This window comes from Nothobranchius furzeri, chromosome 10, assembly GCF_043380555.1.
Source record: "Nothobranchius furzeri strain GRZ-AD chromosome 10, NfurGRZ-RIMD1, whole genome shotgun sequence".
Taxonomy (NCBI): domain Eukaryota; kingdom Metazoa; phylum Chordata; class Actinopteri; order Cyprinodontiformes; family Nothobranchiidae; genus Nothobranchius; species Nothobranchius furzeri.
Window position 1 is genome coordinate 39,996,679 of NC_091750.1, and position 27,314 is coordinate 40,023,992.

Sequence of the window (27,314 nt, forward strand, 5' to 3'; positions counted from 1 at the left end):
TCGATACCAAGTTTGTCCTGGTCCATGACTGGGAAGGAGCTGAAATATCCACACAGAGTGAACCTGTTTTTACTGCGAGGTCCGCGAATTAATTGGCGGCGGCCACCCGCGATAATAATTCTGATTAATATATATATTAATTAATTAGTGTTATCACTGATAACACTAATTAATTTATATTTGATCTTGATGGTGAAACTAAAGGTGTTTAACACTGAACACCTAACATGAATGCAGCTTCTGAGAGCTAGCTAATATCAGCTAAAACTGTGTTCTGCTGCTGCTGCTCACCGTCCTTCTACTTGCTTCTGTTCAATTAACTTTTCCTCCTTCTCCTTCTTTTCTTTTCTGGAAGCCAGATTTCCCTTTCTTGGGAAAAAGACATGACTGACTCTCCTGCCTCCAGCTCTGGCTGTCGGCATCTGCGATGTCTCATAGCTGTATATGCGGCCGTGCAGCCCCTGGCCGTGGTGTGGACTAAACCACTTTGCACATTTTTAAGGGGTGATAGATGCCTCAGAGTAGAGCTGAAACAACTAATCGATTTAATCGATTATAATCGATTATTAAAATAGTTAACAACTTTTTTAGTCATCGATTAGTTGTTTAATAATCATATTTTACCGCATAAAGTCTATTTTTTACCACAATCTGACATCGGTTACAAGCTGTTAAATTTGCCGCCAGTGTGTGGCAGTAATGAGCCACTGATCTACCAGTGGAGCCGTAGAAGAAGAAATGAGCCAATAGGTGCCCTCGGTTTTCATGACGTATCACGTTACTGACGCTCATCTTGCTGTGAGAGATGGCGGAACAAGAGGAAATACGGAAGAAAAATAGAAGCGACAAAACTGAAGAGAAACCCCGGACAAAAACCTCACGAGTATGGGAGCACATTTGAGACGAAAGCATGTGGGGGCTGATGCAGCAGAGGAAGAGCACCGCGGTCAAGTGAGCCGTCATTTGGAAGAGCCAGCCCGGTAAGTAACAGAAAATAAACAAGCTGGACTTAGTGTTTTAGCTGAGTTCGTTATAGTGGATGTTAAACATGTTTTTTTGCCGCGTCAGTCTGCGGTGTTCTACTTCTGATTGACTAGATGCAATCGTGAATCTCCTCCGTGTTGTGTATCATGCGCTTGCCAAATTTAGCACGTCTGTTTATAAGAATGTTCTCGTTAAGAGAAAAACGGCACAAACCCATAACTATGTTCCTCATTCAAAAAAGGACAACTCCGCGGAGAAAAATATACAGACAAGCTGTGTCCAGGTGAATATAACGCGGCATAGTTGTACACTTTCAATTTTTAAATACAGGAGAAATTCAGAAAAAGTCATTTTTTTACTATTAAAAGGCTGTTTTACTATCTAACGCTGTAAAACGCCTCACAACACATTTTTATCATGTTTCTTAAACAGTATTACACAAAATAAACATTTTTCACATTTCTCTGGCTAATTTAAACACTCCCGACTCAAAGTAAAAACCTCATGAGCTTCTTACTTAGAGCTTTTTAATAGTAAAAATGTTTTACTTTTTTTCTGAATATCTCCTGTTGCGGGCTATTTTGTAGAACGTAACCCTCAAAATAAATGATCACTGTATATTGTTAATTAATTCAAATAATATAATATTGATTTAGTGTTGTAGTGTGTGTGCTGCTTTATTTTATATGTGTACTTATTTCAGTCTATTTGTGTTTCTTATGCAGAAAAAAACAAGCAACGATGGACAACTACATGGGGAAGAAGACACTCACCCCCCAGCAATTCATACCACTTACAAACTCTATTCTAAACATGCTGGTAAAAGACATGAGGCCACTATCCATGGTGGAAGGAGCAGGCTTCCAGCTAATGCTAAAAATTATTCTGGACTGATATTTTGCACTGTTTAGCTCATTTTATACTGCTGACTGTGTTCATGTGCAATAAAATAGATTGCAGTCAACTGCACAATTCTCTTATGTTTTTTTGTTCTTAACTGAAATGCATCCATCACTTGTATAGGTTAAATAGCTAAACAATAACAAACCGATTAATCGATTAATCGAAAAAATAATCGACAGATTAATCGATTATGAAAATAATCGTTAGTTGCAGCCCTACCTCAGAGATTATTCAGTTATTATTTTTAAGGCTAAATTCTGTTTCTTAACCTTTTTATCCAGGTAAAGGGAAGTTTATTAAGACATTAAGTAAGTTGGGGAGAAAAAACAACAACAATAAAACATTTTTATTCAAAGCTGTCTCAGGGCCCCTCCCTGCAGTGGGCCCTGGGTAAACGGTACCCTTTCCCACCCCAGTCCGACGCCCCTGCTGGCATCATTCAGTCTTTCCCAGACATCTCCTACCACATCTACGCTGATGATATTCAGCTCTATATGTCCTTTATGCCACACCAGTTGGACAGGCTGGCCACACTTGTACTCTGCCTGACCCAGATCAGTAACTGGCTGTCCAGCAACTTTCTTGTCCTAAATGCTAACAAGACAGAGACCCTGATTGCTGCACCCCCGGAACTTCAGCCAAAAATCGAGCAAGAAATTGCCTCTTTTTGCCCATCAGCCAAGGCCAACATTAGAAACCTAGGAGTTATTTTTGATCCAGCCTTAAGTTTAGACTCACACGTCAAAACCATCTCCCGCTCTTGTTTCTGTCAACTGAGAAACATTTCAAAAGTCCGTAAACTGGTTTCTACTGCAGATCTGGAAAAAATCATCCATGCCTTTGTGTCATCACGCTTAGACTACTGTAACGCTCTTTTTACTGGTCTCAGCAAAACCTCCCTCTCACGCCTTCAAGCCATCCAAAATGCAGCAGCCAGACTCCTAACCACATCCAGCAGACGAGCTCACATCACTCCAGTTTTACAGTCCCTCCACTGGCTCCCGGTAGAATATAGAATACAGTTTAAAGTTTTAGTCCTGACCTAAAGAGCTCTTAACAACCAGGCTCCAAGCTACCTATCAGAGCTTTTATCCCCACACATCACCTCACGGAACCTTAGATCCACATCTGAAAACCTCCTGGCTGTTCCTCGAACCAGACTGAAAACCAAAGGGGACAGGGCCTTTCAGACTATTGCACCCAGACTTTGGAACAGTCTACCTTCAAATCTCCGTCTCTCTAACACTGTAGAGGTCTTTAAAAATCATCTAAAAACTCACCTTTTCATCCAGGCGTTCCCTCCCTAAATGTTTCAAAAAGAAGGCTTTGTTTGGGTTCACACCTTCATTTTGTTTATACTCATGATTTTATTTTCTACGTTTAACACTGCTATTGTTTTTCTGATGTTTTTTATTTGCCCTGATCTTTATCATGTTGTACAGCGCTTTGTGATTTATGTCTGTGAAAGGCGCTCTATAAATAAACTTTTACTTACTTACTCCCCATTAGCCAGATCCAGGTGATTACCGGCCAACGTGGACGTTTTAATTATAAAAAAGCTGTTTATGTGTCAGTAGTGTTTTATTTTTATTTAATAATATGAATGTAGGATATATTTTAATAATATGAATGTAGGATATATTTTAATAATATGAATGTAGGACATATTATCTTATTCCTATGGGTAGAGATGTGTAAACAGATTTAATACAAGACTAAAGCTGTGAATATTCAGTCTGAATTGATCTGACTCATCAGAATATTTTAAACTACATCAGCCAACAATGCTGACCATCAATCAGAACAATCTGTTTGTTTCTGACAGAATGAAAAAAGAAATAATTCACTTACAACAACAGCTGGAACTACGTTAATTTTCAGATGGACAAAAGAAACAAACAGTGGCCAAAATTGCAGTCTAAATGCACCAGAAAGCAGAGTTTAACACTTATTTTTCTGATATTTCTAAGGGAGTGTATACAGAATGTAATTTATTCTTAAACCATACTGCCCAGTCCTACTTGTTATGGAATTACATATATTTAACTGTGTTCACTAATTATTACATTCAAATCTTCCTCTTATCAGTAACCTAAAACCATCTCATTCTTCACTGTAGCACCTACCTGCACCTCAGCAGGTCTGGCGCTCCCTGTCTCACCCTCAGCAGGTCTGGCGCTCCCTGTCTCACCCTCAGCAGGTCTGGCGCTCCCTGTCTCACCCTCAGCAGGTCTGGTGCTGCCTGTCTCGCCCTCAGCAGGTCTGGTGCTCCCTGTCTCACTCTCAGCAGGTCTGGCGCTCCCTGTCTCACCCTCAGCAGGTCTGGCGCTCCCTGTCTCGCCCTCAGCAGATCTGGCGCTGCCTGTCTCGCCCTCAGCAGGTCTGGTGCTCCCTGTCTCACCCTCAGCAGGTCTGGCGCTCCCTGTCTCGCCCTCAGCAGATCTGGTGCTGCCTGTCTCGCCCTCAGCAGGTCTGGTGCTGCCTGTCTCGCCCTCAGCAGGTCTGGTGCTCCCTGTCTCACTCTCAGCAGGTCTGGCGCTCCCTGTCTCACCCTCAGCAGGTCTGGCGCTCCCTGTCTCGCCCTCAGCAGATCTGGCGCTGCCTGTCTCGCCCTCAGCAGGTCTGGTGCTCCCTGTCTCACCCTCAGCAGGTCTGGCGCTCCCTGTCTCGCCCTCAGCAGATCTGGTGCTGTCTGTCTCGCCCTCAGCAGGTCTGGTGCTCCCTGTCTCACTCTCAGCAGGTCTGGCGCTCCCTGTCTCACCCTCAGCAGGTCTGGCGCTCCCTGTCTCGCCCTCAGCAGATCTGGCGCTGCCTGTCTCACCCTCAGCAGGTCTGGCGCTCCCTGTCTCACCCTCAGCAGGTCTGGCTCTCCCTGTCTCACTCTCAGCAGGTCTGGCTCTCCCTGTCTCACCCTCAACTGGTTCCTGCTGAACTTCATCTGATCTCTAATAAAAAAAAACAGTGGCCAGGAATAAGGAGTAAAAATACTGTTGGACGACTAGTGCAATATTAAAATCATGGTTGTTATAGTATTATTTAGTCGTGCTCACTTGTTATCATGCTCGAATCTTCCTCTCATCATCAACCATCTAAAATCTCACTCCACTGTAGCACCTACCTGCACCTCAGCAGGTCTGGTGGTCAGCTGTCTCACCTTCTTCATCATTTCCTGCTGAACTTCCTCTGGTCTCTTATATGAAAAAAAGTGACATGAATAAGGTTTAAAAATGAAATGTGATGAGAATGTCACAAACAAGCAACAATCACACTTACAAACTCCATTTTTATGTGGAGATTCTACTTTTTTTATTTATTTCGTGTCAAATGGTTTTTGTCTGTTACTGTTAAATTCGCCATTTTTTGTTGACTAGTAGTGTTGTTTAATGTTTAACGCTAACTAGCAAGATGTTTACGCTAGTCAGCCATTTTAGCGTCTGACCAGAAATACAATTATACTCTTGGACTAAATTATTACCAACTCACAATTCCTTTCTTTATTTTTTTGCCCATGAGAAGAACTTGCTGAGCTGCTTCCGTCTCTCTGACACCTGTGTCTACCCTGGCTCCAACTCCGAGAAGGGTCCTGCTCCATCACTCAGCCAGCTAACTCCCTGAGGGGAGGGGCTGTGTCGGAGAGAAGTCCGCGGTGTCTTTCAAAATAAAAGCTCGCGAGCCAAATATTTCAAAATCAATCTTTTTCTTCTCCATGTTATTGGGGGGGACAAATGCGCGTTTGTCCAATATTGGAGGGGACACGTCCCACCCGTCCCCCCCGGTTCCTACGCCCTTGCATACCAAGACGGTTTTGTTTCACTAGAGACGTTGTTTCCAGGCATTTCTGGGTCTTTGTGTAAATATTCTTGTGTTTGAGAGAGAAAGTCAAAAACGCGACGATTCTCATGAGAGCTCTGTCACACGTGTGTTAACAGTGAGCTGTGGAGTCTACTACTGACTGACGAGCCTTTGATGACGTCATATAGAGCACACGCAGACGCTGGCAGGGCCCTTTATGTTGTGCTCCTGATCACCTTTATTCTTCTTCTGTGGACGTTAACACGTGCACCCTCCCAAGTTATACATCAAAACGAGCGGCTCGACGGTGGGAGATGTACTCTTTGGTTTTCTAAGCAATCCGTTTTACGATGGTGAAAAAATAAGCAAAAAACGTGTGTGCCACTCTAAATTTGCATAATTATCAATTAAATATGCGCATAATTTAATTTGTTTTCATTTATTTAGTTATTGACTTATATTTAAGGATATAAAACCACTTGAGATTAAGCATCTTGTTTACAAGTGAGCAGAGGTGGAAAGTAACTAATTACTTTACTGTAATTGAGTAGCTTTTTTGTGTAATACTTTTTAAGTCGTTTTGAAAATCTGTAGTTTTACTAGAGTATGTTTTTTAAAAGAATTGTAATTCGCTATATTTTAAATCATATCCGTTACTGATTAAAAATAAATATTAGCTTAATGAATTAAAAATATTGCTTGAGCGCCGCGTCTAGACGGGGGTGGGGGTGGGGGGGGGGGGGGGGGAGGTGGGTACACCTTAGATAATGAGGACAAACAGACATTTTTACTGCAGTTTTGCTCAACAACATCAGTTCAGTCTCTGTGATCCACTCGCTGTTTACGTCCTCTCTCCCTCCTCTCCTGTGGGTTGGAACCCGCACTTTAGCGCACCGGTGTGACGTCATCAGAATTCTGCTCGGTTCAGTAACCAGACTCGGTTCCGTGTTTGAAACGTGTTTCCCTACCGCTCCGCACGGAAGCGGCAAAATAACGTTTATAGCTCATAACAAGCGGATTATCAGCGCTTTGCTCATAAAACAGAAGACCTGCAGGCCTCTTTGAGTGAAAACATCCTGGTACTGTTCAGGTGTAAACATTGTGCTCCATCCCTGTTTGAACTCAGAAGATGCTTCTTGATTCCGCAGATTTGTGATGATTTAGCTTGTTTCTTTATTTTACTCCAGAATAAGAGATTAAATTATTACAAAAGCAGTTCAATGTAGTTAAATTAGTCATTCACATGATTCTAACATGCTGCAGTGTGTGTGTGTGTGTGTGTGTGTGTGTGTGTGTGTGTGTGTGTGTGTACGAGCGTGTTGTGAACCTGCGTTGTGATTATGCACTACTTAGATTTAGCCATCCTTACACTGACAAAAATGCAACTAAGTAACTTTTACTTTAACCGGGGACTTTCTGAACACTCGGTTCCTCTAAAATTGTTTGCATCACCTGCACACAAGTTTGTTCTCAGCAATCACACTTTATTTATTTGTTGTGTTTTTGGCCTAAAAGAGATTTTCTGTTCTGCTCGTGAACCCAACCCCCACCCGAAGAGAAAACTGATCAGCTGATCGATGAGGTCAGAGGATTTATGGTGTTTCATGATAAAGTTTTTAAATTGTTTTTCTAACTCTTAGTGTCAAGCCCTTCCCTGTGCTCCACTCCTGCTCTTCTTTCTAATGTACTTCCTGTTTTCCGCGTTGGGACTAGCTGGGATTTTATTCCTCGGTAAAAGGTCCCCCACGCCTTTTTGATGTTTATATTTTTCTCATTTTCTCCTGGATGGGTTCTCTTTATCAGGAAGTTTAATGTCCTCTGCGAGTCCCTGGTGGATCATTTGAATGTGTCTTACTGCTCTGCTGAGCCGGAGTCATGTTCATACACAGATGAGCTCAAACACAAACCAAACCTGGCGTCTTCCCAGGGAAACTCTCCGCATAAACTCCTGCATCAGCAGCGATCATCATCATGGCTCTTCTGACCTTTGGGAGCTAAATCAGATGCTGAGATAAAAGAATTGCTGCCGATCCACCCCCAGGTTTTCTAGTCAAATAAATCTTGCTGTGCACTGATATGAACGATCAGAACTACATTTGATGAGATGTGCTGAATGAAAGACGGCAAAAGCATTTTCTGATGCCTTCAGCTGCAGATCAGATACCTCCACACAGAAAACTAGGACTTCTGCTTCCGTCTGAAACCTGGTGCTCCAAAAGGTCTTTGATGAGGGAAGCCAGCCAGCAGACAGAGCCACGGATGCTGTGTGCTCCCGCCTCCCCAGTGGGCTTAGTGCTGGGTAATTATTTTGCAGAAGTTATCGTGAAACGGATCCGACAGATGCAATTAAGATGAGGACGAGGCATGGCGGGCCTAGCAACCGTGTCGTTACAGAACACTCTGGAGTCACCAAGTCTGTGGAAGCAGGTCGACGTCACGAAAGGACAAAGACAACTCCCCGAATGTCGAGTAAAACTTTGGTGAAGAAAAGAAAGCATTGGATTTTTTCCCTGCATGTTTTAGACGTGTTCCTGCTCAGATAAATATACTTGCTGGTTCATCCCAGGTCCAGGACTGGTCCTAACTGTTAAACACACGGTTCTGTTCCCGCGAGGCTGCCGACATCAGCTCACCAGCAGCAGAAAGTCAAACCGGAGGACATAAATCAGAGCAGCGTTGAGCAGAAACAAAGCAGACGCTTACAGAAGCAGCCAAACAAAGCCCAGACCATGACACCGCATCGCCCTGCAGCCAAGTAGAGAGAAAGCTTGTGACTGGGCCCGGAGCGAGCGTCCAGCAGCAGAACCCCGGCGTGATGGAACCTCTTTGACCAAATGATAACAGATGGTCTAGAGCTGTCTAGCATGTTTTAGTTGTTTCCCTGCTCAAACACACCTAATTCAATGGCTGAATCACCCGGTCATCAGGCTCTCAAGAAGTCTGTTAATCACCTACTGATAATAATCAGGTGTGTTGGAGCAGGGAAACAACTAAAACATACCATACCATAACTATTTACTTATAAACCACCTTTAAAAATAGCATGGCAGCTAACCAAAGCGCCAAAGAGCCACATGCTCGAACGTATCAGCAAAACCAAGTCAAAACATGGAAATCAGGTTAAATAAATAATCGAGGACAAAATTCCTCCAGAACAGGAGAACAGGTCAAAGGTAACAGCACTATCCAAGGTAAAAACAACGCAGCGAGTGATAAAAACCATGTGAAATAGCACAATTACCATACCATAGTTTATTTATATAGCACGTTTAAAACGCAGCATGGGAGCTGCCCAAAGTGCTGCACAGGCTAAAACAAAACACGACCATTCTAAGGGACTAAAACAGAAGATAAACATACCAGTCAAAAGCAGACAAAACACGAGGAATACTAAGAATAAAACACTAAAACGAGTCCCTGTCTAAAAGCCAAATGGTAAAAGTGGGTCTTTAAGCGAGATTTAAAAACCGCCAGTGGCGGAGCCTGCCGAACTCCAATGGGCAACGAGTTCCACAGCTTTGGGGCAGCATGCACAAATGCTCGTTCACCCCGCGATTTGTATCGCACCCACGACGTGCACAGCAGCAAAAGGTCAGCCGACCTCAACGTGCGCGTGGGTACATATGGAGTGAGCAGGTCAGAGAGACAGGGAGGTGCCAGGTTGTTTAGCGATTTAAATACAAAAGTCAGTAACTTAAACTGAACTCTGTAAAACCAAATACGCTACAACCCGCCGCGTGCTCTCAGGTCTGAAGATAAGCTCCTCCTAGCTGTTCCGAATGCACGTTTAAAAAGCCGTGGAGAAAGGGCTTTCTCTGTCTGTGCACCGAAGCTGTGGAACGCATTACCACTGCTAGTGAGGCAAGCACCAACAGCTAGCATTTTAAAATCACGCTTGAAAACTCACTACTTCAACCTAGCTTATACCACATAATTATGAACCTCACTTACATCTGCACTGTTTAAAAATGGACTTTACGATATCAACTTCCGTACTATTGAGGTTCTTTTTAAAATGTTTTTCATTGGAGTTCGGCAGGCTCCATCTCTGGCGGTTTTTAAATCTCGTTTAAAGACCCACTTTTACACTTTGGCTTTTAGACAGTGACTCGTTTTAGTGTTTTATTGTGTCATTGTTTTAATGTGTTCTTATTATTCATGTTTTCTCTGCTTTTAATTGAGATTTTATCCTTAGTTTTAGCTCCTTGTAATGGGTGTGTTTTGTTTTAGCCTGTGCAGCACTTTGGGCAGCTCCCATGCTGCATTTTAAATGTGCTATATAAATAAACTATGCTATGCTATGCTATGCTATGCTAATTTTTTATTCTCCCTGTGTCTTATTGATTTTTAGCTGTTAGTTTTGGGAATTTTGCTGTATTTCCTTTTTATCTTTTATCTGTGTTCGACATGTTTGTATACCGCCGGTTTAATTAACTAACATTTTTAGTGTACAGCGCCTTGTTTGGTTGTAATGCCTTGTGAATGCGCTCTATAAATAAAATTGGATTGGATTGGACAAGATGGTGCAAAGTGTTCAAAAGTGAGCTGCAGAATCATAAAATCTCAGTTAAGAAAAGTTTCAGAAAGAGGGTCACGGAGGGAATTAGGAGTGTTTGAAGACTTGAACCTGCTGACAGACTGAGTCAAACGCACATGGAGGGGCGGTGCCCCAGAGTCTGGGGGCTGCATGGGAGAAGGCACGCTCCCCCCCCCCCGACCTGCAGCCGATGACCTGCTGGATGACGGGGCACACTGTGGTGTGGGAGGCTCTGTGGGTGATGGAGGACGCATCCACCCCTAGACGGTGCCAGGCCAACCCCGGGGGTTTTCACAACATCACTCTACATTCCTTCTGTAGGGGGGATTCTCTTTGGCCTGCAGGGTACGGTGATGTGTTTTGGGACTGAGATAGGTTCCGGTTTCTCTCATTTGAAGCAGAAGAGCAGCAGTTTTCTTGTGTTTCTGCACCTCAGACTCCCTCCTCATCGGCTGCTCTGCAGCTTTTCTCTGTTGAAACGCTGCTTTAGTGTGGAAGAGGCGCACTGGCGCAGCAGAACCGGTCCTGGGCAGGTGTTTATGGCTCTCACACAGCTCTGTCCATATTTAGTAAAGCTGTGTGAGGACTGCTCAGTCTCTGTTCCTCTGATTATTTTGGTGGCAAAGCCTCTCCAGGCGCGGAGTAAAAAAAGCAGCTGCAGTCAGGCGAGGCGCCACGTGGGGAACACAGATGCTGCTTTAGCCTTCGTTCCGCAACCGAATATGAGGCTTAAAAAACTCACAGGGCTGAGCGACGCGTGCAGAGCCGTCAGAGCCACTAGCAGACAGCCGCTGTGATGATTTCTGCTGCTGCTGAATTCTGGACGGAAGCACCAAACATGATGCGGCAAGCCGAGCTCGTCCTCTTCTGCCACGGAAGAATTTATATGATCGGTTTCGTCTCGGCATTCTTCCAGCTGATGACAGTTTCATGATTTACACAAAACAATCCCAGCCTTTAATTATCGCAGCTGTGTTTAATCCAAACAAGATTATAAATTAACACACAGGCTAGAGGGCAGGAACTCCTTTGTGATGCAGAGGTCATCAAGCTGCTTCTCTGGTTCTTTTCATTGGTTTTTAAAGGAGAACCCAACGAACAGCGTTTCATAAAACTGAACTCACCAAACAAAACAGCTCCAGAGTTTCTAAACAATAGGAAGCTCCGCAGCTGGAACAGTCGGGAGGATCAGGACTAACTCGGGATGGAGCCAGCAGAGCGCCGCCGGCTTCATCCAGGGTCTGACTCAGAACCAGAAATAAAGTTTTATTCTGAAAAACCAGAGGTGAAACCAGGCTCACATCCTATCATCCACAATATTACCAGTAGTTACTTTTTGTCCAGAGGGAAAAAAATCTTCGATTTTCATCCGCTTTTCCAGAGTCGGGGGGGGGGGGGGGGGGGGGGGTTGCAACAGTAGCCTAAGGTGAGAGGCCCAGACTTCCCTCTCCCCAGCCACTTGGGCCAGCTCCTCCGGGGGAATCTACCTTTAGGTCTCCTCCCGGTTGGACGTGCCTGGAAAACCTCACAAGGGAGGCGTCCAGGAGGCATGCTGACCAGATGCCCGAGCCACCTCAACTGGCTCCTTTCAATGTGGAGGAGCAGCGGGTCTACTCCGAGCCCCTCCCGAATGACCGAGCTTCTCACCCTATCTCTAAGGGAGAGCCCAGCCACTCTGCGGAGAAAACTCATTCCAGCCGCTTGTATCCGTGATCTCGTTCTTTCTGTCACTACCCAAAGCTCATGACCATAGGCGAGGGTAGGAACGTAGATCGACCGGTAAATCGAGAGCTTCGCCTTCTGACTCAGCTCTCTCTTCACCACGACAGACCGGTACAACGCCCGCATCAATGCAGATGCAGCACCAATCCGCCTATCGATCTCACGCCCCCGAGATACTTAAACTCCTCCACTTGAGGCAGAACCTCATCCCTGACCCGGAGAAGGCATTCTACCCTTTTCGAATGAAGACCGTGGTCTCAGATTTAGAGGAGCTGATTCTCATCTCAGCTGCTTCACACTCGGCTGCGAACCGCTCCAGCGAAAGCTGAGGATCACGTTCTGATGAAGCCAACAGGACCACATCATCTGCAAAAAGCAGAGACCTGATCCTCAGGCCACCAAAACGGATGTGGTGTTCCAACTACAGGGGGATCACACTCCTCAGCCTTCCTGGTAAGGTCTATTCAGGGTTCTGGAGAGGAGGGTCTGTCGGATTGTTGAACCTCAGATTCAGGAGGAGCAATGTGGTTTTCGTCCTGGCCGTGGAACACTGGACCAGCTCTATACCCTTAGGGGGATCCTGGAGGGTGTGTGGGAATTTGCCCAACCAGTCTACGTGTGTTCTGTGGATTTGGAGAAGGTGTTTGACCGCGTCCCTCTGGGGGCCCTGTGGGGGGGTACTCCGGGAGTATGGGGTACCAGGCCCTCTGATACGGGCTGTTAGGTCCCTGTATGACCGGTGTCAGAGCTCGGTCCGCATCAGACCGATGCACACAATCACAGCCGCTCTTAGGTTCACCCCCGGGGCCGTTGGAGCAGCAAAGCTGCTTCCTGGAGCCACGGCAGCACAAGTTATGTGAAATGTGTAAATCATTAGCAGAAATGGTTTACTGAGGCCAAAAACTCTCCTTCAGACCTACTAAATCAATACTAGATAAGACACTCATCTCCACCCAGCAGTTTCCTTTGTTTCAGAATCTTTGGTGGGTAGAAATGGAGAATGCTGCAAAACTTCAATAAATTAGTCCTCCTACTCGTGAAAACTGCATTTCTTATAGCAGAGAAGCAGAGAAAAACAACAAGGTCAAAGATCAGAGAGCCTTAGAGATCCGAGTTTAACACAAACACCATCACAACTATCATTATTATCATCAGTAGCAGCAAAACTATGCTTATAATTTACATAAAGGACTTTATTATGTTTACATCTGAAGCAGCCTAAAAATCCTGCAGGTCAGAAAACCAAAGGAAATAGTTCTGGTGCCAAAAGTTTTGGGTTAAACCAACGAGTGTCTGTTTGCTCATCCTGTGGAGCTCAGCTCAGACAAGCCATGAAAAATAAGTTTCATGTAAATTAGTTTGCTTTTCTGACCGTTCGTGTTTCACATCATTGGGAGCAGCTTCATAAACCCATGCAGGGGCGCCTTCAGAACATTTTGATAAGGGTGGCCAGACAGGTTCAGAGACATTGTGGGGGTGGCACACCAAATTGGTCCTTGTGGTAACTCTGGGAGACAGGGTATCTGCAGGTTTAAGGGAGCCAAATTTAAGACTTTTTAAGACCTTTTTAAAGCCACTTTGACCAAACTTAAGCTATTTTCAATATTAAATTTAAGCTATCATTTCCAGCTATTGCCTGGAACCGGTGCTAACCACATCGCGAACATGGGATTAGCCATCCAGTTGCCATTAAACTTCTCCATGGCGCAAGCTCCCCCTAGCCTAGCTTAACCAGCTAATGTGCTCATCTAAAAATAGCCCCCTTTCACAACCAACTGAGTGTGTACGGTTCCGCTTACGCCAACATCACACACAAAAAATCCTGAACACGGACTAGAAATTCACAAAATTTTTATCGAAATAAAAGAATCTTGTTTAGTGGGCCTTTGGTAATTTAAGACCTTTGGAAACTGTATTTAAAGAGCAAGTCACCCCCTACAAGAGACTTACTTCACTCCCACTTAATGTTTGAAAAATGCAACAAATACTGTTGCCTGGCAGACCGAGAGGGCGGAGCTGCTAACAAATACACAAACATACAGGCTTACAATGGCATTGTGACATCATAATGTACCAGTTTACATCATAGCATACCTCTTAGCAAATAGCGGTGGCAGATTTAAATTCAAATACAGTGCAGAGTTTTTACCTGATGATGGCGCAACACTGACAGTTTTAGGCAGAACATTTAAAATTTTACTAAAATGCACTGGTTCCAAATTATTGATTACACATGTCTGCAGCACGATTAGACACTCGTTCATGCCGTTTATCAGCAAAAAAAAGTTGGTTTGGGGGTGACTTGCCCTTTAAGGATTATTTGTCATTTTTAAGGATTTTTAAGGCCTTAAATTTTGAAAAGCAAATTTAAGACTTTTTAAGACTTTTTAAGACTTTTTAAGGACCCGCGGATACCCTGGGGAGAGGTTAGCCTGTGGAGGTGTATTGCTCCTTTATTCGTTTTTATTGAAAAATAAATAAATAAAAACAGTACGTATCCAAAACGCTTAACTCTAAATGTGCAAACACAAACATTTCAGTTATTTAAATTGTTATTTCCAAATTAATTAAAACATATTTTTGTTTAATTCACCTGTTGCTGTGTTCACAAAACAACTATGGAAATACCTTTTTTTATGGTGAGAAGCAGAAACATTTCTTTTTTATTCTGATTAGTTCTTTACTCATTAATTGTATAATTTTTATTGTGTTTTACATTTTTGAGTGAACATTAATATGATTCATTAAAACTGGCAAGTTTGTAGGCAGGCTGTCCAGACAGCAGGTAAGGAATGGTCTTTACTGTGTCATTCAGTGTTTTAGTACTAATCAGGGTGAAAGTTGGTGTTCTGGCCAGGTTGTTGCTGTGTTGTCAGTGGTCTGGTTGTGTTGATTGGGTTAGAGCAGGGGTGCCCAATCCTGGTCCTGGGGGACCGGTGTCCAACATGTTTTGGTTTTAACTGTTGGTTTTCAATCAGCAGGTGATTAACAGGCTTCTGCAGAGCCTGATGAGCTGCTGCACAGGTGATTCAACCACTGAATCAAGTGTGTTGGAGCAGGAAAACCACTAAAACGTGCTGGATACCGGCCCTCCAGGACCAGGATTGGGCACCCCTGGGTTAGAGGAATGAATGGCTAATCTAATGTTGGAGATCTTCTTTTTTAACGGAGACCACTGAGTCCACTGATCTCAGGTTCAGGGGAAAGAGGTCCAGAGTCTGGGGGCCACAGCAGCAGATGATCTGTGACCTTTGACCTTTAGCCTGGTGGCTTTGGGTACGGGTTAAGATTATAGATTCACAAGTTGAACTAGTTTTCCATCTGGCTTTCACCAGGCTCCATTCAACGTTATCAAAGTCAAATAAAAATCTCATCAGAACGTCTGCTTTTACGCGAGACAAACACACGGCTCTTGTTATTTTACAAAGATGACTTCTGCACTGGAGCGTTCACGAGTCACCACCTGCTGCAGCACATTCATAGCCCGTGTGCCGAGTCTGGAGGGTAGCCGAAAACCGGAACATCCGGTGAACTCGGACTTTCCGCAGCTCTCTGCTTCTCAAAGCTGCATTTAACTACGAAGCTCTAAAAGCTAAAAGCGATGCAGATGTTTTTACGAGCATTTCCTCACAAGGTCTCATCCACTCATTCATTCATTAGGAGTTCAGTCACGGACGAGCTGCTCCGATCGGATCCGACTGCAATGTCAAACATGAGAAACAATGTCATGTTTTGATGCTAGATCTTTCTTATTAATGGCTCTAAAATCCCGTCCTGAAGGCGATATGGATTCCAGTTCGACGGGTGTTTTGTGTGCTTGCTCAGCCTGGTGTCTCAAAAGGAAATTGATCTCCTCTGTTTTGGATGAATCATCACTCAGACTGCAGCACATGCCCCCTTCTGACAGCCACTCGTTTTCCTTACGCCCTGGAAAACAGTGCAATTTGTTCCATGTCACGTAGAAAGATTTTTACAAAAGCCAGACTTTTAAACCCAAACAGGTCTGATCCAGTGGTCAGGTTCATCCTACACCATCACATTTTTCAACATTCCTTAAACAGGTCTGACAACCCATTTCCATCTTTTTTACACTCAACCGAAGCGCTTTCTTCCTGCTGTAAATGAGGTCTTACAGCTGTAAAGCTCCACGCCGGAGCCAGCTCGGAAAAGAATATCCCGCTCTTGACCTGAGGCCGGTATCACCGAAATGAAACTGATAAGATAAGATTTGTCTTTCCAACATAATCCTCAACTTCAAAAACAAGCTCTAAAGGTTGAAAGCCTCTTTCAACTTCAGCTGAGAAATAAAATCAGCCTGAAGATGAAAAGAACAGCGTGAGTTGAAAAAGATGAAAACTAACAGAAGCAAAGGGAGGAATGATCTCTTCCACCGGGCGAGGTGAAGAGGGAAACGATAACGGTTTTATTCTCCATTAGGCATGAGCACCAGCACACACGATACAAGATCCATGCACAAGGAGATCTCTGAAGCCCAAAACTCACTGAGCTGCAGAGACAAAAACACAAATGATCTTTTTCAGAACATCTTGTTCTGATTTTTGTCTCCAATCATTCACACCGTAGTTTCATGTGGCCCAAACCCGTCCCAGAGTTGTCACACACGCTCACATTCACCAACACCAAAGCCTAACCCAGAGCCCAAGAGGTGACAGTGGGATGCATGACTTAGAAAATACAAACAACCACAATAACAACAACAATATTAATACTAATAACACTGATAATAAAAACAACAATAAGTAATAATAACAGTGATAATAACAGCAACAACAACAACAATAAAAATAATAACAGTAATAATAATAATAATAACATCAACAACAACAGTGTTGAGGGTCTGCCCTCATGAGAAAATTACTATGCAGTAATTTCTCCAAAAGACTATGCCAAAAACGCCCTGGAGCGTGAATAAAAGGCATATTAAAAATCAGCGCCAGCAACAACTTCATTTCCCATGGTTCTTTGCACCCGGAACCAGCGTGATGACGTCACCAAAGCGAAACCGGACCCTCTGAACTCCCAGGGTCCGCCCGCTGAAAGTTATAAAACTCAGCGCAAAACGAAAACTAACTCGTCTTTTGTTCAGTTCAACTGGCGTGAAGACGCACTCGTTTGCTACGGCTCCGGACAGCGTGTGCACGAGGCCTGGACGCTGAAGTGGAGGGAACACCGAGCTACTGGAAGCAACGGAGAATGCCGATTGAACACTGAGGGACGCCTCGCTGTTCGCTCGTTCAAAGTTTTCTCTCTCTCTTTCTCTTCCCGTTCTCTTATAGTTCAGAAGAAGCGTTCAACCGCGTGATCTGCTTCAAAATAGAAAAACGGTCTCTCTTCTCCGTACCAAAAACGCCATCGGATCATCTTAAGAGTAAGATCTTTTCTTTCATTGTAATATCTAGGTTGTTAAGCTGTGGCCACAGCATTAACAAATATTTAGATATTTAATTTGCCTTTGAGTGAACTTTTGTTTTGTTTATTGATCGATGTGAAGCGGTTTTGAAGTTTTGTTTAAGTTTTACTGTGATTGAACGTGCTTCGGAAGTTTAAAGTGCAAGTTGCCCCCCCCACACACACACACACACACACACATGCACACACATTTTGGTTTTCCGTTTTTGGGGGGACACCCGCACACACACACTCACACATTTTGGTTTCCAGTGTTTGGGAGGACACACACATCCCACGTAACCGGTCGGGTCCTTGCTCCCTCAAACAAAGGAGTCAGCCATTTAGTTTCAAAACTACCTCCATCTTGAGTGACACCCCCTCAGATTATTTCACATTATCATTCCATTGTTTAGTTACTTGTTATTCATTTGATAAAATCCGTTGGTTAATATTGATTGGCTAAACACTTTAGAAGGAGCTGAAGTGAATATATTAGTTAATAAATGTATTGCCAATTAAAATTTTGTCTCAAGTGAATTTGTTTGTGTGATATGAATTTATGACTGCTGCTTGTAAACAAATTTTACTAACTTTAAGACAGACTGATAAGAGGTTGTGGATTCATTGTTCCCCTGTAAAAGGGGTGGTGCCCCGTGGATATCTCCGGATATCCTAATTACATAATAAAATCGGTAAATATTTCCATATTTACGAATTTTATTGAAGAATCCAAAAAGTAAGTAAAAGCTTACAAATTATTCATTGATTAATAATCACAACAACAGTAATAATAAAAACAACAAAAATAAGTAATAATAACCGTGATAATAACAACAACAATAGTAATAACAGTAATAATAATAACAGCAACAACAATAACAACAACAACAACAATGATAAGAATAGCAATAACAGTAATAATAATAACAAAAACAACAATAACAGTAATAATAAAATAACAACAATAAGTAATAACAGTGATAATAACAACAACAATAGTAATAACAGTAATAATAACATCAACAACAACAGTAATAATAACAACAACAATAACAATAATAGTAATAACAACAACAACGATAATAATAGCAGTAACAGTGATAATAAAAACAACAAAAACAGTAATAATAACAACAATAATAGTAATAACAGTAATAATAACAACAACAATATCAGTAATAATAAAAACAGCAACAATAAGTAATAATAACTGATAAAAAACAACAACAACAACAGTAATAACAGTAATAATAACATCAACAACAACAGTAATAATAACAACAACAACAACAACAATAATAATAGTAATAACAACTAAATGGTCACACTACATCATCCTGGGTTTTTACCCCAAAAAAAACTTTTTTTTGACCGCGAGATCGAGACAATTTCTGCCGAAGCGCATAAGAACCGAGCAAGTAACGGTTTTTAAATGCGGTCGGGACAGAGGAGAGGTTCCCATCAGGAATAAATAAGAAAAGTTAATATTATGTATGAGAGTGACGGGTTGTCTTTTACATTTAAGGAATCGTTCTGTTTGCAGTTAGATTTACTTGGAAAGTTGTCCAAGAGTGTAGCCCATTCTGAGTCTTCCGTCTGGTTACCTTGGCAAAGTGCGTGTGGTCGGGGAGCAGAGGAGGTTCTGGTAGCTGTAAAGTAGAACATGGACTGGAATCGGATTTGTGCGGTTTACCTGTCGCTCCACAGAGAGTCTCAAATCCCATCACCGCTCCAGACGGATCTGCTGTCAGCGCGCTCACAGAGACGCGTTTCCTCCAGAGAGGAGCTGACAGATCCTTACTAATATAGAAACGTTCTTTTATCTAACGCGTCTCAAGCAGAATCACGACGAGTTTCACGACGACACACATATAATAAAGTTTAATTCAATTCAAAATAATATTAATTCATTAAAAAGTTGAGAACATCATACAAATAGGAAGAGTGACTACTGTGGTTACAAAAGCACGACATTCGTTCTACAAAGTCAGATTCCTGTCGGGCGTTTAGCACCACTTATGTGACTCTACTGATTTTCCACAGAAATATTTATTTAACAGGTAAAATATTTAGTGGATGAGGAACACGTGTGGATGACTGAGACCTTTGGTGTGGAGGTTCCCTCGTTCTACTAGATGCTGTTCCTACACATGGTCTGAAGTTTCCTGATGTTTAGGAACGTTTCCACACAGATGAATGCCACACAATGTGTACGTTAGTTCCTACGCACAGATCTGTTTGCAAGTACGGTTGGTGCATGAGGGCCCTGGTGTTAAAGGACACCAGCCAGTTTTACTTGCTTTTAGCGCCCCCTAGTGTCTGGAGAACTAAAACCATGTTGATCTTTTTAACACTTTAACAGCTGAAACGTCTCCCAGCCTTCCCTAGTGTCTACAGGAGCGATTCATCTCCCAACTAAACAAATCAGCTGTGTTCATGATGTAAAACATGCATCCAAAGCGACTTACAATTTATATTAGCATTAGCATTAGCTACATGCTGTAGTTTGAATGAATGAGTGAGGGTGCGGGGGCCCAAACGACTTTTCCTTCGTGCTGCAGAAGTCACTAAAGCAGACCAGAAGTCCAACAGCTGGGACCTCTCAGTTACATCAGCCGCTGTGTCGGACCGCTGGACCAATAGCATCAAAGCAGAGGGTAGAACAAGGCAGCGTTAGAAACACCAGCTAACGACTCCTCAAAAGGATGTTCCACCTAAGAACGACATTTAGGTTGTTGAAACATTCCCCAGTTAGATAAGTGCGAAATGACTATTTTACCCAGCCCAGTCGTTCTCCTGACCCCGCTGTACTCCTTTAGCGTTAGCTTAGCATAAAACACCATCTAGCATTATGAGTAAACAAAGTCCTAAAATCACTCAGTAGTGATCCCAGTTCTGCTCGGTGACCTAACCATCCGACTGACTGAAGGAAGCCATTTTTGACTACTTTAGGACAACATTTGAGTTTTGGGTGGATCGTCCCTCTTATTCGGACAGATGAACACAAACAGATGCAGCTGATGGTGAACTGCTGTTAGGTGCAGCAGACGCACGCGGCTGCACAACAGGACGCTCAACGGGAGTTCGGTGTTCGAACCGCCACGCACTCGCCCCTGAATTCATGCAGAAAACTCCACCTTACGTCCTTCAGACAGGAAGTGGTGACAACTGCTTCCTGTCTGAAGCATTCCAGGTTAACCAAGCCACTTGAGTGGAAAGAGGAAATTAGCTTGAGTTTTTAGGCTGCAGCAACATTTAATCAGATGAATAAACCATCCAAATAATTAAGACTTCAGCAGCAATGGAGCTCTTCTTCAGGACCTGGCTTCCTCCCCCATTCTCCAATCCTGAGGGACGAGGAGACCCCCCCGATTGGCTGCTGTCTGTGTAAACAACGTAAATTCTCTCTGTCCATCAGTGCCTCGGAAACAGCCACCCTGAGATGCTGTTGTGTGTTTGTGAGTCGCAGGAGCTTCAGGCTGACCCGGCCGACAAGCCGAGTCACTAAAACCAACATGGACACAAACACGGCTGGACAAAGGCGTGTTTGTGGATACGGTGGCATCTCTGTGGAAGCACAAAGACCTGATTCAGAGCTCTCCTCCACCGCTGTCAGCCCGACCTCGTTCCCAAACACCTTTTGTCCTCCTGAGATCACAATTACACGAAGAAAAAACACAAAACCATTGCAGCACGAGGGCTAGACTGGATTATTTTACCGGGATTCGAGCTGAAATTACATTTATTTGAATAAAAACAAGCAAGTCAAACAAATTAAACCATAAAAGACAAACAAACACAGATGAAATTTTATAGTAAATGGTCTGTATGTATAGCATTTTCTTAGGGTTCTACGCCCCCCCCCCCCCCCCCCCCCCCCCCAAGGCACTTCACAACACAATCAGTCATTCACCCATTCACACCCTGGTGGTGATGAGCTACCATGTAGCCACAGCTGCCCTGGGGCGCACCGACGGAGGCGCCACTGGTCCCTCTGATGGGCAACGGGCGCTGCTGAGGGCTTGTCCCAAAGCACTGACAGGCCGCCCAGTCCTCTCCTAGCAGCTGCAGCAGAGCAGGATGTGCCGGCTGCAGGCAACATGAGGACATGAGCCTGACGGTTGGGTGGGTTTCGTTTCTGCTTGAATGGTGAAATTCATAGTTTATTAGTAGTTCTGAACGTATTTAAGGTGCTTTATTTTTACTGCCACTGCATTTCTATTCTATTCCACAATTCCACACTGATGACGAAGGAACGCTGGAGGAACGCTGAAGGGTACACGGATGCAGATGAAGCCTGTTTTAGAGCTGAGCCACTCCGAACAAACAAAACCAGCTCCTGTTTCACGTCTCCGCCTGCTTCAGGTGGTTTAGGTGTTACTGGAACTCAGAACACAGATCCTCTGGTTCTCAATGCAGATCAGTGTTCTCTAAAAGCTGACACGGCATTTCTGGTTGTTACCGATGAGCCCTCAGACAGCTAATTACCGTCCCGTCAGAGAAGATCCTGCTTTTCTGACCTCTTAGAGCTGATTCACAAGAGAAGCAGCAGCCTCAGGGTCATAACTAAGTCATAGGAGCTTCAAAACTTCCTGCCCTGCAGTTCTTTGGTTCTCCTTAGAGAACGTGGAACAAGAAATGTGCAATTAAAGCTTGAAGAAGAGCAAGAAGTAAAAGCACCTGAAGGAGATCAGTCCAATCAGACACGTGAAAACTAATTTACCTTCATGATTTGACACAAATGCCATTAATTTGTCCGAAAAGCAGAGAGAACTCCTGACTTTGGAGGGAAACATGAATAATTTCAGTCTCGGATTTCTTTCATAGGCTGCAGAACTGTTCTTCATCTTTACATCTGATGGTAAAGAGTCAGCATCCGTGTTCACACCAACCTGCTTTTCTCCATCGGTGCCATGTTTTCACAAAAGAGCCGGGTCAGATCTTCATCATTGTCCTGAGTCAACCAGACGAACCCTTTAAACCCGCCGGGATTCGGCCCGGAGGAAAAACCTTTCCCTGACTCTCGTCATGAGTCTAAAAGAGATTTGTTGTTTTCCTGGAAGGAGGAGACGACTCGTCTCTGAAGACCCAAACCTCCACCTGAGATCCAGAATCAGCTTTGGTAGGAAAAATAATCCTGCTTGAAGAGAACTGATGGTAGGTTAAGCACCACAGACCCAACACGAACCAGCACGCATAAAAGATAAACCTACACACTTAGGATTCAAACTAAAACAGGCGAGGGTTCAAAGGTAACAGTGGGACTGAAGTCAACGTCACAGATTTAAACTCGTTACCGTCTCAACCCCCAGAGTTAGTGGTTTACTCTTCATATGAACTATCTGAGTGGTTACCATTATTTCTCTCACTAACATTTAAAGAGACATCCAAGCACTCAGATCGTCATGGCAACAGTGTCACGCGGTAACAGGGATCCCTTGACAGAGAGAAACCGGTGCTTCCTAGGGGAAGCAGGGATAAGGAAAAGTGTAGAGGGCCTCAGACTGTTCTCTGTGGGACTCCATGTAAGAAGAGCAGTCCTGAGCTGCACCTCAAAGTCCTCCAAAAACCCGTAAAGGTGTCGATTCAGACCAGCAGAAGGGAAACGAAGCTTCCTTGCTCATTTCTACAAGGAGGTAAGAGATCTCTCCTTATTAGACACACTGGAACATTTCCATCCAGTGGAAAACGGCCGAGTCTTCGTCTAAACGGGTTCTTCGGTTCAATATTTCATAATAATAACCGAGTCTGGAGGAGCTGAACAACCAATCCAGGGTTGGATAACGGCGGTACTTTCTCACAGCCCTGATAAGTCCTCCAGATGTCTATCTTCAGGATCTGATCCACACCTTATTAAGGGAAACAAAACATTAAGATAATCTCATTTCTGTTGGATTAGAAGTCAAACGTGATGAAATTACAAAAAAGGAAACCTTTATTTATGAACGCTAGCCTTCTGCGAATGATCCAATCATCATAAACTGCATCTAAAAGTCCTCAAATACCAAAAATATTTCATCTTCATGAAAAAAAACTGTAATTCATGCTTTCATTATTTACTCATTCTTTATTTCTGACTATTCCTGGACTGCCTCTCCGTGACCTTTCACCCACTAATCTACCAGCAGTCTGACCGCAGTTACAGCATCACGCTCCGTTGTTGCCCTGCTGTTACCATGGTTACACCCAATAAAACCTGGAGCTGTTGGTGTGAGCTGAAGCGTGACACCGAGAGCCTTCCAGGGGTCGCCTTCACAAAGACCTGACCCGAGAGCAGATGACAGGCCTATTAGTGTGTTTGGTTCCTTCGGCTGAAATTCGAGTTTCCACGCAGTGAGGCCTGCCGTCTGAGACGTAATCTGCTGAAGTCATGAATCCCCATGTCCATCTGCAGCCTCAGAAGCAACCACCTCCACTGAAGACTATTTATTACTCCTGCCATCCGCAGGCGGCGCTCAAAGTCACGGTGAGGATGCTGCGGTACCCCTGCTGGCTCTTCATCAGGAATCAGCCTGTGAAAGCTCTCCCACACAGACAGGATCGACGACTTTCTGGCACTGATCCGAGCTTTTCCATGGATGCATCAGAGGAAGCGACAAGGACAACAAGCTCTCTGTGGCCTGCACATCCTTGGACTGGGTCATGGACGCCGCCCAAACCTCTCGCTACAGCTCCGGCCTCCTGGTTGGTCCAGACCAGTGCTCTGATGAGGACGGGCCTTAATAAGCAGTGACTTAAGTGAAGCAGGCAGGTCACGCTAGAAAATTTCGTTTAAAAAGACGTCATAAATTTTTTCCGTCATTTTTATTTCTAAAATAAGAAGTAAAAACTCCCAATTTACTTTTCATTCATTTTTCATTTATAGGCACCAGAATGCATTACCTGCATTTCTAATATTTACCTCTCAACGTAGGACTCTTTCATAAGGGTACATGTACACCAGCCGTTTTTACGGTTATTCATGGGGCAAAATCTGCGACATTTTTGAAAAAAAATAAAATAAAAATCCATCTTCCAGTAAAAGCAAAGCATCCAGCCCACCTCTCCAAATGCGTAAAATGTGCATCACAGCCATTAGGCGGCCCAGACAAGAGCAGAGCAAATAGAGAAAGAACATTTCACCTGCCGTGGCCCGACCGCTTCTGCTCCACATAAACTTTGTGCGTGATCAAATGTCTCTACAGGTGCTTTCTGAGCTGAAGAGGCTATTCTGCCTCAGACTGGATGCGTCATGCGTCTCCATATTAGAGACGGGAACAAGCGCTGTTCAGCCAAAGTTTCATAATCAGAGAACATTTTTCCAAGTGACACATCCCTCAGAGAGACCGGGTTTCCAGACCGTTTCAGTGGGAGGAAATCTTGCCGCATGCGCTGTGGTTCTGCACTGCGCTGCGAACCCCTCTACAGACCTTCAGCTCACTGTCCACCGTGTGCGCTCCGATCCGCGCTGAGCACATGTCCAGTATAAAGCTCTGATGTTCTGATGGGATTCATTTGATTGATTTAGTTACCTCCGCGATGTGCGTAACGATTAAAATGTCAGCTCATCTGTGTGTGCATCAGTGTGCGTCGGGGTAATTCTTTCAAAACAACCAACATCCTTGAGTTTATCTGTCAAAATAAATAGTCAAAAGGAAATATCTGTAACCTGCCATTTAACTGTTTTGCCTTCTTGTGAAGATTGTTGCAAAGAGAAACAACTAAACTTGATTAACCCCAGAGCCACGCGCACTGCGCTGTACTCAGTGACTGTAAATGAGGGGGAAACAATTTAATGGGATCCTTTTCTTTTCAACATGGTTTAATGTAAAGTTTCATTCAGTACAAACTTTAGTTACACCAATCTAACGAGACAGAGCCTGGATTTGTATTCTGAACAGTTTAAACATGTTTAAAACGGAGACATGCGTGACGCGTCTAAAATTCGCACCTGCTCCGCTATTATGGAAATTAAACTAACAAGATGAATAACATGAAATTATTTTAGGCACAGACACATCCCCCACACTTCTGAAAATCTTGCAACGCGCCTGAATCTGGTAAACGCCCACCCGGTTTGGGAGAGCACGTTATGTTGTGAATTTAATCTTTGTGTTCTACAGTTTGTCCCTCCCAGAAGTTTGGAGGTGTTTAGTAGATAACGGGACTAATTTTGCTTTGCATAAGAAGGATAATTCCTTATTTAATTGTTTCAGGGGCGTGTCCAGGTAGTGGCCTGGGGTAGCACGTGCCACCCTTGGAATCTGATTGGCCACCCCAGGTGCCAACACACTAATTTACCTTAAATAGACAATTTCATTGTCCACAAAAGGCTTAGGGGTAAAACAAAAAAAGCATAACAATTGGTGCCACTCTTGCACAAAGTTGTGCCTCACCTGGGCCACCCCATTTTATAAGATCTGGACACGCCACTGAATTGTTTCCCGTTATGAGCAGGTGAAATACCCGCGCTTAACTCCATTTAAACTCGTCTTTTGGTGAGAATACGAGCGTTTCTTTGTGTTTTACCGTTTGGTGTCGGATAAATAAATGTGGATTTTCCTCCTGTGAAGTTTAATGTTGCCCTCGTCCCACACACCATCCGCCGGAGCCGGGGTTGTAACAGACTGTTCATGTGGGAAAAGCAGCTCCAGAGGCGTCACACGCAGCGTTTCCCAGACATGACGGGAGACGAACGGTTCAGCCGACTAATGACAGATAACGACGAATCCGGCATCTTTCCTTTTTCACCGGGCGGTGAGGCTCACCTTGTTGTTACTGAAGAACAAATTACAGTGGCTTCGACTCCAGCCGTGTACATGCCCAGATGTTGCACACCTGGCCTTGTATCACAGCAGGAGCTCTTTGAACACTAATTGCAGCACAGTGAGTATAAGGAGATGTTTACTGAGCTTCTCTCCTGAGGCAGAGACTCAAAGGGACACGTTAGAGTGCTCCTCCGAGTGACCCGTGTGCTTTAAAGTGTTGATCGTTTTAGTCCTTTTAAGCTGCTGGAAGTAACAGCTGGACTGGTGAGACCTTTCATCACTCAGCTGGTTTCAGCTACTCTACTTCACAAACATGTCCACATTCTGTCTAAACCCCCTGAGCGATAAGCTCGAGTCTTCTGGTGTTTTAACAAGTCACAGTGGCAGAAGGAGGGCAAAACACACTGGTGGTACATGATGCATGTCTAATATTCATCAGCATTCTTGAGAATACTTTTTTGTGCATCAGCTTCCTGTCTGGCTATGAAGCAAACAGAATTAATGTCTGAATGCTGGTGACAAGCCTAACAAATTTACTCTCAGGTGGAGCATCAAAGCTTCTACTTTAATGTCACTTTTAATACTTATAACGTTATTGTTGTTTTTTGGACGCTTTATAATTCTGACCAGACACTGAGATAGAGGTGGAGGGTTCCACGAAAATAAACAATCAATGATGAACAAGAGTCTGTTTCTAGACCTGCAGAAAAGCAAAACACAACAATACAACAGGAGCAAGCTATCACTGCGTCAACCTGAGGAAATATAAAATCAACATTGTTTTACTGAACAATAATGATAATAAATCACAGTGCATTTAGTGCCAACCACAGCCTTAAGACATGTGTTGAATGCGCCCAAGTCCATACTTATGAGAGCACCATGTGAGCACCTGTGTGTGTACACGCGCTTGTTTGTGTAATGTTTCTCTATAGGAGCATCCAATAGAGTGTGAAGGGCCACAGATCTGCCCCCAAAGATGTGTAGGAGATGGAGGGAGCTCCAAGTCTCAGAGATCCAGGAGCTGCCCCAGAGTGCAGGGACCTCAAGGAGACTGTGACCATAAAAGCCCCAGCCCCCCTCGAGAGGCGCAGAGGATAGCTCCAGGGGGTCACAACCAGCAGCCGGCAGAGCCCCGGGAGATATCAGCGGCAAGCCCACAGGCTCACCCGCAACCTCCCACCCCCTGCCAGCTGAGCCCAGAACCCAGCAACCCA

At 44.0% G+C, this 27,314-nt stretch overlaps 1 protein-coding gene and 1 long non-coding RNA gene across 4 annotated transcripts in view; one reads left to right on the forward strand and one right to left on the reverse strand.

Annotated features, from left to right (window-relative positions):
- fras1 (Fraser extracellular matrix complex subunit 1) overlaps nt 1-27,314 on the reverse strand; it is a 232,789-nt gene that overhangs the window by 183,017 nt on the left and 22,458 nt on the right. The window contains exon 1 of one of the 3 annotated variants that reach the window (XM_054730402.2): nt 5,006-5,128. The exons of the other annotated variants lie outside the window; for them this stretch is intronic. Within the exon in view, the coding sequence (XP_054586377.1) occupies nt 5,006-5,053 (48 nt within the window). The 5' untranslated portion in view covers nt 5,054-5,128. Of the gene's footprint in view, nt 1-5,005; nt 5,129-27,314 lie in introns of those variants that run through there. 3 annotated transcript variants of the gene reach the window in all.
- Nucleotides 787-1,950, forward strand: LOC139072198 (uncharacterized). The gene is made up of 2 exons (XR_011521791.1): nt 787-980; nt 1,710-1,950. It is a non-coding gene; the product is annotated as an uncharacterized lncRNA (long non-coding RNA).